We start from the raw sequence: 14,028 nt of genomic DNA on the forward strand, positions 1-14,028 counted from the left end.
CGGTGCTGGCGCGGATGTGGTGAGAAAGGGACCCTACCTCACTGCTGGTGGGAATGCTGACTGGTCCCACCCTTTTGGAAAACAGTTTGGACGATTCTCAAAAAAATTAGAATTTGATCTCCCATTTGACCCAGCAATACCACTCCTAGGAATATATCCCAGAGAGGCAAAAGAGTATAGTCTAAGTGACATCTGCACTTGTTTGTTCATTGCAGCACTCTTTACAATAGCCAGAATCTGGATAAAACCTGAGTGCCTGAGAACAGATGACTGGTTAAAGAAACTTTGGTACATCTACACAATGGAGAACTATGTAGCTGTTTGGAAAGATGAAGTCATGAAATTCACATACAAGTGGAACTACATGGAAAGTATCATGTTAAGCGAAATGAGTCAGAAAGAGCGAGATAGACACAGAAAGATTGCATTCATCTGGGGAACATAAAGCAACAAAATGGGAGACTAACACCCAGGAGTGGCCGAGATTAGTACCAGGAATTTTGCTCCATGACTTGGAGGCCAGCCACACGTGCTAGGGGAAAAGGAAGCTCAGATAGAGAAGAGAGAACCAAATAAAGGATGTTGGGAGGGTCTTCCCAGGGTGGGAGAATCATGCTGAAAGTAGATTGTAGACCAAACATGATTGCCACTCAATGCCTCTCTTGAAAACCACAGGACCCAAAAGGAGATAGAGAGAACAAAAGGAAATGCCCAGCCACAGAGGCAGGGTGGGATGGGGGGGATGGAGGGTGGGAGGGATGCTGGGATCCGTGGTGGTGGAGGATGGGCGCTGGTGGAGGAATGGGTACTTGATCATTGTATAACTGAAACCCAAGCACAAAAATTTGTAAGTCTATAACTGTACCTCATGGTGTTTCACTAATAAAAAAAATAAATAAATAAAAGAATTCCTGAATCACAATGTGTAGTTATTGTCTGAACAAAGAAAGTTCCAGGATTTAAAGAGGAGAATAACATTAGTATAAGAAAAAATAGAAATGATTAAATTTTAGGGATCAAATAAAATACCATGTTACAAAAATGGATAAAAAAGTAGTGAGAAATTTCTGAGATATCCTCATATTCTGCAAGCGGAAGTCCAGTTATTTGTTAAAATTCTGTTTCTTTCTTCATTGTTCTGAAGTGGAAACCCTTATCTTGGTAGTGTCTAGTGGGAAAAGAACTGGGTGGTAATACTAAAAAAGTACCTTTAATAATCATCTCAAATCTACAAATAACAATAATATTCTTACTTACACTATCTATAAACTATATAATTAATTAATGTCTCTCTTGACAAATATGCATATTTTGAGAATTTAAAGGACTGTTCTCTAGGAATAAATATGATCCAAAAGTAAATCAGTTATCCAGAGGTGAAGCTCCATATTTAAAATTAGTTTAATCCCTGATTTGATTAACATCATCTAGAAAATCTAGCGACCCTATCTTCTTGTAGGAAAATCATGTATATGCTCAATATATACATATTATTACACCTCACTAAACTTTAGATTTTTAAATATACTTTGACATCAACCAAAAGTTATTAGGCTAATGGCTAAAACTAAGAGAAAATGCAAGAAAATGTAAGGAACAATCCCATAGGGAATTCTAATATTAGAGCTATACTGTATATTAGAAAATAGAGAAGATAAGCAGAATATGAGGAAATATAATTAAAAAATAAGGAAATTCTAAAGTGTAAAAATAAAACTGAATTTATTAATTGATAGATGGGTGTAACAAAAACTTATACAAAGCTAAGGACAGAATTAGTGGTACAAAAACATCAAACAGAGGCTGGAGAGATAGTAAAGTGGTTAATGCCTCACATGGAGCTGACCTTGGCACCACATATGACCTGAGTACCAGCGATTGTGGCCCCAAAACAAATAAATCAGACAAAAACCCATACAAAACAAAGAGAAATAAGAGGACAGAAAAAATAGAAAGCAGCTCTTTCATACAAGAGATATCTGATATGTTAATAAGAGCAGGGTCCATATTCAAAATACCTGGAAGAAAGGTGTGAGAATGGAGAAAATGTACTATGTTGAAGAGATGTTATCTAAGAAATTTATAAATATGACAATACATTAGAGTTCAGATTAAAGATGCTCTAATGACTAACACATAAGGACAGTAGAAATGAGGGCCAGGAGGACTGGTCCATGTTTGGAAGCTTCCCACAAGTTGGGCAGGTGGCAGTTAGGACAGAGAAGGGACCACTGTGACAATGACAGTTGGAAATGATCACTCTGGACCAGAACTGAGTGCTGAAAAGAGGTAAAAGGATATACGTGATAACATTTCTGTACCTGTGTTGCAAATCATAATGTTCAAAAGGAGGGAGAGAGAGAGACAAACAGACAGACAGACAGACAGACAGACAGACAGATTGAGAGAAGTGTCTGCCATGCAAGAAAGTAGGTATGGGGATGCGGTAGGAAGGAAACTGGGGACATTGGTAGTGGGAAATGTTGTAACATTATGTCTGAAACTCAATCATGAACAACTCTGTAACTGTGGATCTCACGGTGATTCAACAAAGATAAGTAGATAATAAATAAATAAAAATCATAGAAATCAGTCACATAAACAATCCTTTGAGAGAAAACAACTTTAAGAAATATGTATAAAATGTGCAAAACTTAAGAGCCAAAGCACCAGTAAGAGAAACAAAAGTTCTTTATCTGTTTGTTAGTAGACTAAATACATTCTTGATAACTATATTCAAGAACAAAAAAAATCCCAAGATATAAGGATTAACAAAGAAAAATCAAACCTTGTTAGAATATTGAAACATCAGCTATTAAATGTAATCAAAGAAAAAGCTATCACCTTTAAAGAAATAACAATAAATTGGTATCTGAGTTCATAACAGAAACACTGGAAAACAGAAGCCAATAGAACAATATTTTCAAATTACTGATAATAATGTCTGATCTGAATTTAATAATGAGTAAAATGTTTTTTAATTAATTGAAACACATTTATGCTATATAAAGCAAAAAATGAGAGCATATATTACTTGGATAAGTACTCAAAAGAAAATACTAAGGACTGGATCAATAGTACAGCAGGTAATGTCGTTTGCCTTCGCACGGCCAACCCAGGTTCGATCTCTGGCATCCCATGTGGTCTCCTGAGCACCACCAGGAGTATTTTCTGAGTGCAGAAACAGGAGAAACCCCTTAGCATCACCGGGTGTGATGAAGGAAGGAAAGAAGGAAAGAAGGGAGGGAGGGAGGGAGGGTGGGGGGGAGGGAGGAAGGAAGGAAGGAAGGAAGGAAGGAAGGAAGGAAGGAAGGAAGGAAGGAAGGAAGAAATACTAGCAGGTGCCTTTCAGAAAGCTGAAGGAATATAGAAATGAAGTAATAAAGAGGATAGAACAATGAAAATGATAACTAAGTAAAAATTAACTAAAACACCAATAACAATACCTTGTGAGATTAAGTATGTTATAGACTGAATGTGGTCGCCCAATAAATCATATTAAACATAATGCCCAATGTGATATAATTTGGAGGTGAATCCTTTGGGAAATGGCTATTGCCTGCCATTAACAGACACTAGAAAGCTCTGTCTCTTCTGCCATGTGATAGATAACTTCTGCCAGGGAAAGAAAATAGCTATCTATGAATCAAGAAGTCAACTCTCAACAGATACTGAATCTTACAAAAACATTGACCTCAGGCTTTATTTTTATAAACCGCCCAATCTATGGTATTTTGCATTAGATGTCTAAATGAAATAAGTCAATGTTTGTATGTGCTTATCTTTATAAGTATAAACATGTTTATGTGCATTATATAGATATAAATATATAAATATTTTAAATATATATTTGCATTGAAGAGGGGTATAGGGAACTAAATGGTTTTAAGGTTCCTCTATGGGGTTAGAAAGATAGCGCAGGAATTAAAGTACTTGCCTTGCATGTGGCCAACTCCAGTTCAATCCCCGGCACTGCATATGGTCCCTTAGCTTTACCAGGTATGACCCCAGACCATTACCAGGTGTGACCTAGTCATCCATCCCCCAACCACAAAAAGTTCTACTACTATCTTGGAAGCATATTAGTAAAGAATACATGTTATAATCTTCAGAGAAACCATTAGATAATTAAAATGGATAAATAACAAAGATAAACATAAAATATTTGGACAACCAAAATGAAAGCAAGTAGAGGTAAAAAAAATCATAAGGGCTGGAGAGATAGCACAGCGGGTAGGGCGTTCGCCTTACAAGCGGCCAACATGGCCGACCCGAGTTCGATTCCTCCGCCCCTCTTGGAGAGCCCGGCAAGCTACCGAGAGTATTCGATATGCTAAACACAGTAACAACAAAGTCTCCAATGGAGACGTTACTGGGCCCGCTCGAGCAAATCGACGATCAAAGGGAGGGCCTTTACCTTTAATAGATGGAACAAAGAAATAGCAAGTAAATAGATGGTAGATTTTAACTAAAAACCTAAAATATATAAAATATAAGACAGGTTTTATTACTACAAATGAAATAAATATCCTTACTTAACCGCTACTGTTGGACAGGATTTATACACACACACACACACACACACACACACACACACACACTCTTATGTTCTTTTTTCTAGAGATACTCCAAAATATAAAGAAACAAAGGATGAAGGATAACTGATAAAGCAGACACTAAGCAAAAGAAAACTGTTACAGTCACACTAATTATGAAGCAGATTAAGAAAAAGGTTATGAATAAAGAGAAATTTTTCATAAATACGATGGTTTCCAAACACCCATAAATCCCACAATTATCAATATTTAAGTGTTCAAGTTTATAACACATCAACATTTAAAGCAAATATAATAACTAAACAATGAATTAAAAAATTCACCATTATGTACTGTTTTCCTTTATCAATATCAGGCAAAATATTTTTTAAAATCATTAAGAAAATAGAAAATCTGGGCAACATAAATATTATTTAATTCACTTATCTAGGATCTAGAAACCAACAACTGTAAAATTAAGGATATAGAGAAAATAAAAACAAAATTAATCATTTGCTGAATCAAATTAAAAAGAAACTGAAATCTCACTATGATGGAATTATGGCATAAAACAATACTAAAAATATAAAACAACAAGTCTCCATGAAATTAAAAATTCAGTAAATTCATAACTAAATAGTTCATGGCCCCCAAAAAGATCACAATGGAGATTAAAAACAGAATTGAAATGAGAATAATTGATAAAAATGTGGATATAGCTAAAACAAACACGGAAATTTATTTCCTTGATTGTATGTACTAGAAAATAATGAATACTTTTATAAAAAAATAACAAGTACTAAAAAAATTAAGTATCAAATCATCTGAATTAGAAAAAACTAATGAAAAATAAATCCAAAGTAACTAAAAAGAAGCAAATAAGACAGAAAGCAATACAATTAATAGCAAAAACGTTGCATGACAACAAAATAAAAGATATAAGTATTAGAAAGAAAATTATTTTCCACAGATGATATGAAGAAAATCTGAACTTCTCAGAAATTTATAATTTAACAAGATTGCTGACTATGAATGAGACCAAGCTAAATAAGTCAGTTGCATTTCTACATATAACCAATTAAAAATAAATTTTTTAAAAGGATACTATTTATAATAACATAAACAAAGTCTTGGAGTAAATCTAAAAATGTGTAAAACTTGTATCAGAAACTATAAAATATTATAAAAGTCCAGCGAGAATACAGGAGTTAAAATCTTGGAAGAGACCATTTCAGCGAATTCTGGTTCAGTCCCCAGGACTGCATATGATTTTCTGAGCATCACCAGGGGTCACTCCTGAGGACAGAGTCAGTAGTTAGCCCCTGAATACACTATATATGGTTTCCAAACCAATAACAATGTGAAAAGAAATGAAGCACAAATGGAGGAGCATATAGTGTTTGTGAGTTGTCAGACTAAATACTGAAAGATGTCCATGCTTGATTATCTGCTAGTTCCGTGGAAGGAGTACATAGCATAGTGTAAGCTCACACCGACAACTCTGGGTCCTCCAGAGGCTCAGTTCCCTTCTTGTCCAGGACAACAGGATGCCTCTTTCACTTCTTATGGGGAACATCTTATGGACTCTTGCAGTGAACCTACAGACTTGTAGGCAGTTTGACTGCCTCCAACTACATTGCGCTAATTTTAACTTAAACCTAGCTTCAACCACGTATTCCCACAAAAATTCACAAAAACAATCATGATAATAAGAAATCATAGAACCCTAAATTACAATAGCACAGGCAAAAGTCAACAACACTGGAAGTCTTCCTAGAACCCTTATATGAAATTCTAAAGACTTTTGTTGTTAATAACAACACCATATATGGTGTATTCAGATTTACTCCAAGACTTTGTTTATGTTATTATAAATAGTATCCTTTTAAAAAATTTATTTGGAAAGTTTCAACAGGGAAGGAATAGAGCTACATTCAACCGAATCCCTCAGAGATCTAGTAGGGGTGTGGATGGTAAATTAGAAAGACCCACCCACAGACTTTCAATAGGCGCTCAGGGGAAGCAGCCTAGAGCCCCACCAAGGCTACAAAGGAACCATAGCAGCTGGGAAGATTTGGCCAGCTCTAACCAAATTCAATAACCTTTCAGATAATACTTTCAAGATAACATGTTAAGGATGTTTACTAAGCTCAAAGGAATGCAACAGGGTTCAAGAGGTCAGAAATGATAAAACTACAAGAAGTGATAGAAATAATTTGATAGGTGAAATTAACAAAAGTCAATGAAAGGCTTTGGCAGCACAGTAACAACAATTGAGAATAAAGATCACTGAGCTCCATGATAGGATGCAGGAAAACCCTAGAAAACAAAAGATAGAAATAAGTCTCAAAATAAGTAAAGAGCACACGGAAGGAACAACAGAGTCCCTGAAGAACAGAAAGGTGATTTCAATGATGAATAATAATACACTGCTGAGAAATTCCCCCAAATCGAGGAGTGCGTGCCTCCAGATTCAAGAGACCCAAAGGGTCCCAAGCCAGATAAAAATATTCCAAGACACATCATACTTAGAATGACAAAAGCCAAAGAGATTGAGAGGAGCAAAATCCAAATCAGAAATTTTTGGATACTGGAGCAATAGTACAGCAAACAGGGCATTTGCTTTGCACATGGCCAACATGGGTTTGATCTCTGGCATCTCCAAGCCTGCCAGGAGTGATCCTGAATACAGAGTCAGGTTTAAGTCCTAATCACCGCCAGGTGTGAACCCCCCTTTCCAAAAAAAGGAAAATCCTTAAGGTTCACAGGTTCACAGTAGATTTATCCAGTGAGACTCTAGGCAAGAAAAAAATAGTGGAATAAAAACCTAAAAACAATTAAATGATATGAACACTTCATCGAGAACACTCTACCCAGGCTCTCTACCTTGAAGAAGTCTATGTTCTCCCTTCAATCTCTCTAGCTCTCTCTCTTCAATATCTGTTTCTCTTCTCTAAGTAAATAAAATAATTTTACTTCACAAAAAATGAGAGAAAGACAGAAAAAAGGGAATGAAGAAAGAAAGAAAGAAAGAAAGAGAGAGAGAGAGAAAGAAAGAAAGAAAGAAAGAAAGAAAGAAAGAAAGAAAGAAAGAAAGAAAGAAAGAAAGAAAGATAGATTACCCAGCTAGACTTTCATTCGAATTTTTGTTTTGTTTGGGGGCCACACACAGCAGTGCTTAGGGGTTACTTCTGACTCTGCACTCTACACTCAGGGATCACTCTTGGTGGACTTGGGGACCATATGGAGTATGGGGGATCAAACCTGGGTTGGCTGCAAGCAAGGCAAGTGCCCTGCCTACTGTACTATCTCTCTGGTCCCTACCTCCATTCAGATCTGAAGAAATAATACAACACAAATAAGCAAGCTCAGGAACTTCATAGCCTTGAAACAATGTATCAAAAGCAGCAAAGACAAGACAAAGTTTTAAGACAAGACAAAGTTCACAAACATGCATAGCTCCTGGAGAATGTAGGAAGTTAGGAAGTTGCACATACACAAAATAATCTCTGTCATATTCTGGTTATGGAAAAAACAAAATATAATAGAGGACAACAAATGCCCAAAGACAACAGCAACGGAGTACTAGTCATCAGTAGGAAATTTAGGGGTGAGGTGGGGGTGTGGGCACAGCACTCTGTGACATTGGTGGAAGAAAGCAGAAACTCTGGTGAAGGATGTGGTGTGAGATGTTTTATGTATAGTAATTAACTGCAATTAACAGTATTGTAAACCACTGGGTGCCTAAAATAAAATTTTAGAAAAAGAAACATGTCAATTCTCAAAGGAGATAGAATATCAGAGGCTACAATGAAATACCTATAAAACTGCTGTAGGATTTGTTATGGGAAATTAACAAGTTGATTCTAAAATTTGTATCAAATTTCTAAGGGCCAAGAACAGCCAGAGTATTTTTTAAATTAGAAGAACAAGGAGGAAAATTTATTGGGCAACAAATTTTATTGCAAAGCTAATATAATAAGGCCACTGAGGTGCATTGGCACAAAGTCAGAAACAGTGCTCTGCAATTAATCTCGATTTGTGAAAGATAAACTGCAGAGTAATAGAAATGGCAGGCTTGTCAATGAATGAAACTGTGTCAAGTAGATTCACATATTAAAATATAAAATTCATTGATCTCCCATTTGACCCAGCAATACCACTCCTAGAAATATATCCCAGAGAAGCAAAAAAAGTATAGTCGAAGTGACATCTGCACTTGTTTGTTCACTGCAGCACTCTTTACAATAGCCAGAATCTGGAAAAATCCTGAGTGCCCGAGAACAGATGACTGGTTAAAGAAACTTCGGTACATTTACTTTGGTACATCTTATTATGACATCTTATTATCTCATTCCTACTTTGGACAAACTGGCAGGCTACCGAATGTAGCCTGCCCACACTGCAGAGTCTGGCAAACTCCCCGTGGCGTACCCAATATGCCAAATACCAGTAACAATGATGGATCTCATTCTCCTAAAGAGCCTTGAATATAATCTCAGGGCTAGGATGAAGGAGACGTTACTGGGGCCTGCTCGAGGCAATCGACGAATAACAGGATGATTTGTGATTTGTGATTTGTGTGGTACATTTACACAATGGAGTACTATGTAGCTGTTAGAAAAGATGAAGTCATGAAATTCACATACAAGTGGTACCACATGGAAAGTATCATGTTAAGCGAAATGAGTCAGAAAGTACGGGATAGACACAGAAAGATTGCATTCATCTGGGGAACATAAAGCAACAAAATGGGAGACTAACACCCAGGAGTGGCCGAGATTAGTACCAGGAATTTTGCTCCATGACTTGGAGGCCAGCCACACGTGCTAGGGGAAAAGGAAGCTCAGATAGAGAAGAGAGCACCAAATAAAGGGTCTTGGGAGGGTCCTCCCAGGGTGGGAGAAGCATGCTGAAAGTAGACTATAGACCAAACATGATTGCCTCTCAATGCCTCTCTTGCAAACCACAGGACCCAAAAGGAGAGAGAGAGAGAACAAAAGGGAGTGCCCAGCCACAGAGGCAGGGTGGGATGGGGAGGATGGGGGGTGGGAGGGATGCTGGGACCCGTGGTGGTGGAGGATGGGTGCTTGTGGGGGGATGGGTACTTGGTGGTCATTGTATAACTGAAACCCAAGCGCAAAAATTTGTAAGTATATAACTGTTCCTCGTGGTGTTTCACTAATAAAAAAATTAATATATATATATATATATATACAAAATTCAATTCCTAACTTATGGCGAAAACAAAACTCAGTTCCATGTAGGACATGGAACTAAAGGTCAAAACTAAAACAATAACAACTACAAAAGATCACACAAGAGAATATTTTTATGATTTGGTTGTTAGGGTAAGATCTTTTTGTTCACATGAGGCCACACCCAGCTGTACTCAGGGCTTACTCCTGGCTCTGTGCTCAGGGATCACTCCTGTCAGATTGAAGGGTTCATATGGGGTGCTGAGGATCAAACCCAGGTCTATAGTGTGCAAGGTGCAAACCTTACACCACAGTGCTATCTCTCTGGCCTGAAATTTTAACAATATACAGAAAAATATCACAACCCATACAGAAAATGATTAACAAATTGTAAAGTAAAAAAGTAAAGGCTCTCCTGTTGTTCATCGATTTGCTCAAGCGGGCCCAGTAACGTCTCCACTGGAGACTTTGTTGTTACTGTGTTTGGCATATCGAATACGTCACGGGTAGCTTGCCAGGCTCTGCCGTTTGGGCAAGATACTCTCGGTAGCTTGCCGGGCTCTTCAAGAGGGGCGGAGGAATCAAACTTGGGTCGGCCATGTTGGCTGCGTGCAAGGCAAATGCCCTACCGCTGTGCTATTAGAGGTGATCAGAGAGATAGTTGAGTGGGTAAGGTGCTTGCTTTGAATGCATGCAACCAACAAATGTTCCATCCCTGGCACCACATATGGTTCCTAGCTCTCCATCCCCTGGCACCGCATATGGTCCTATAAGTACTGCTAAGAATAAACCATGATGCTCAGGGGATCATAAAACGTCCTGAGGATTGAAATGAGGTTGTGCTGAAACATCCTTATTCAAGGCCACTTCATTTTCTCATGCACTGCTTCTTTAGTCCTCCATATTATTTTTTAGTTTTCTGAATTTCAGATTTACTTGAAGAATTTTCTTATATTTGTTGTTTTTTTAAAAAAAAATATTTGGGAATCACACCTGGTAGTTCTCAGGGCTCACTCCTGGCTCTAGGTTTAGAGTTAACTTGTACTGGGCCTCAGGGGACCATATGTGGTATTGGGGATGTGTGCAAGTAGGCTGTGTACAAGGCAAGAGCCATACCCACTACACTATCTCTCTGAGCCCACTGATTTGTTTTTTAAAAGCTAGTATTAAAATTTGATTTACTATTTCCTCAATGACTCCTTTTAGTATACAGAAGAGCCTTTATATAAAACTTGTGATATGCCTCATCAAAAGGAATAGAACAGGTGAGACACACTGGTTTACAACACTGAGGTAAACTTTTTAAGAAGTGTCCTGGGTAACATCAGAACTCTACTTGAGTACAAAATGTATCATGCTTCTTTTAAGTAGAGACAGAAATGAATGACTTATATTTTATATGGAGATATATGTAAAATATCAGAAGTAATTAATTTAGTTTCATGTGAAAAAAAATTTACAGGGTTACATGTGGTTCCTGATTGTCTATTTTTAAATACAATTTAGAAAATAAATATAAATATTAACAAAGTTTATGTTTTAATACATAAGTCAACAATTTCATTAATGTCTATTTTTCCAGATCAGCAAAGGATGTTTGCTAATCTTGGAAAGGAAATACTAAAGAATTATGTGAAACTAAGAATTAAGATGATTGCTTACAAAAATCAAAGTAATGATTCCAAAGTAATAAATTAAATGCTTCCTTTCTTTAGCTCAAACCAACTAAGTAGAGAAGATATGGCATAAACTACTGAATTCTGAATCACTTTTATTACAAAATGCATTAAAAAATCACATTGGATAAATACTGTGGTCACTGAATCCAGGGGTACTCAGTAGACAACAGCAGTCCTCTTATAGGGAAATTGGAAGGGGAGTGTCCACCACTCTTACAAACTATTCACTCTTCTTCCCAATATAGCCTATTGACTACTAGAAAAGGGTGATTTAGTGAGAGGAAAAGAGAAACCAAACCAACCAACAACTCCCAAAAGTGAGATCAATATGGAGTTGCCTTGAGATGAGATTAGGTTAATCCTACACTGGAGAAAATACAGTTGATCCCTTGAGAGGTTTCTCCGAAGGATGTCTGTTAGTCCTTAAGTGCAGTAGAGACCACTCCATGCTTCACTCCAGTTTACCTGAACTTAAAGAACAAGGATCCAGGACTTGCATTTGGCTTGGTAAAAAGAATCCACACCCACATTCCCATAAGCTACATACATGGAGATGAACCAGAAGGTTCTCTCCTTTTGCCCTAGGTCATGGAGAAAGTCTGAATGAAATTCAGAAACCATTTCAACTTAGCTTTTTAGTTAATGAGGAAAGCAGGTCACACATTTCACACTCATCGTGCCTATTATAACCCAACCCATAAGACTTTCTGAGAAGCTTTGTGATATCAACTGTTGCTCTAAGGAAACAAGTTGTGGTTGTTTTACAAACACAAGAGTCCCTAATCTATGAGACTTCTAACTTTGCTGTCGGGAATATTTTGGTTTTGGACCACATCCAGCAATGCTCAGGGGACCTTGGCAATGTTATTTGATAGTAAGAATCAAATTGGGTTTGGCTGCACATAAGACAAATGCCCTACCCCTATGATATCTCTCTGGCCCATGTTTTGAAACTTTTTGGAAACAAAAGTAGTTTTATCTACATATAGATACACAGCAACCCCTCAGAGTCCTGCCAAAGCATTACTGAGTCTATGTTTGGTTTATTTAGAAGCCTACTCTCTAAACATGAATCTAAAACACTTTGTACTTATGTTTTATTGATCTCCTATCACCAGTCTCTTGCATCGTCAATTCCAAGGGAGGGCAAGATACTCACGCGACTTTGGCACAGACAGGGCACTTCCACTTGCCATCACGGCAGGGGACCCGGCACGTGCTGCACACTCTTAGTAAGCAGATATGGCATAGTTCGCCCCGGTCAAATATGAACCCCAATCTTCTCTCACAGTGTACACAGACTCGGCTGTTCTCCTGATGAATCTTCCCACTTCTCCGTTTTGCTTCTAGGAGGTCAGTTTTCAGCTTCCTGGAAGAAGGAGGGAAAGACCGACTTAAAAAATTAAACAACAGGGGGTATAGTGCCTCCAGCAGGTTAATCTGTACCTGTGAGGCAAGTGCATCAGCAGCTTGATGGTGTCTTCAGACTTCCAGATACCCCAAAATTGCTGCTGTGCCTTTCACCAAACCCCAAAAACTTAGGGCAAGTTTACCAAGAATGTAAACAGACAAAAGATAGGTATGTGGGAGACACACTCACAAACCACCTCCGACTCAGCTATAGAATTGGAGGCAAGGTTTCTCTTAACAGCTTAACAGCCATGATCCCAGAGACTCAGAAACAAATCTTGAAACCCAACGGCTTTTGGCAGAGAAGTGTCTGGTTCCCACAATTGGTTACCAGCGCCAAGTCATCCCAGGGGAGAAAGGGTGCTGTCCCTCTGCCTGATCCCCCTTGGCAGCTCCGTGGCCTCCATCCTCCAGAAGCCATTGGACAGGCAGGTTTGTGCCCTCAGTGAAAAGACATGCTGGGCCTCACGGAATGGGGGTGGAGCCGGCCCTTTCCTTCCTGCCCCAAGGAGACCCTGCGTCACCGCCCACGAATGGCTTCTCTGGCTCCAGATCAAGCTGCTTAATGACCATGATCCAAGAGACTCAGGAACAAATCTTGGAACCCAGCAGGTTTTGGTAGAAATCCCTCCAGATTTAATTGCTAAAATTTTAGAATTTCAAAATCGCGTGGCTACTACTGCAGTCATGCGACAACATATGTTATTTATAACCAGCAATAGAAAACAAATTGTTTACTGTTTCCTTTTCGGCAGATCTGAGTGTTGGGGTAAAATCCCAAATAATAATGGTGGTTCTGGAGTCGAAATATTTAATGTAATCAGAGTAGAGAGAGAATAATGTGGAAATCATCTGTCCCACAGGTAGGGGGAGGGGGAGGGATGGAGTATACTGGGGTTTTTGATGGTGGAGAATGGGCACTGGTGAAGCTGCGGGTGTTTCATTGTATGACCGAGACTTAAACCCGTAATCTTTGTGACTGCTCTCACGGTGATTCAATAAATAAAATTATAAAAAAATTGGGGAAAAAAGTAAGGTGGAGTTCATACACAATTCAATCAGCCTAATCAGTGGTTGAATAAATAGCAGTACTCCTACATTTAAAAAAAAAGTTAAACAACAAAGTAGCCGAGACATCTTTATTTAAAACAGTCATATAGTGACTGGTCTCAAACTTGGACCTTAGTATGCCAGACATGTGCTCCA

At 38.1% G+C, this 14,028-nt stretch overlaps 1 protein-coding gene across 1 annotated transcript in view; it reads right to left on the bottom strand.

Moving 5' to 3' along the window:
• The window catches only part of SYTL5 (synaptotagmin like 5), a 127,941-nt gene that overhangs the window by 89,334 nt on the left and 24,579 nt on the right, over positions 1-14,028 (bottom strand). The window contains exon 2 of the mRNA XM_056131213.1: positions 12,572-12,781. Coding sequence (XP_055987188.1) covers positions 12,572-12,781 — 210 coding nt within the window. The remainder of the gene's footprint in view (positions 1-12,571; positions 12,782-14,028) is intronic.

This window comes from Sorex fumeus, unplaced genomic scaffold, assembly GCF_029834395.1.
Source record: "Sorex fumeus unplaced genomic scaffold, SorFum_2.1 ptg000086l, whole genome shotgun sequence".
NCBI lineage: Eukaryota > Metazoa > Chordata > Mammalia > Eulipotyphla > Soricidae > Sorex > Sorex fumeus.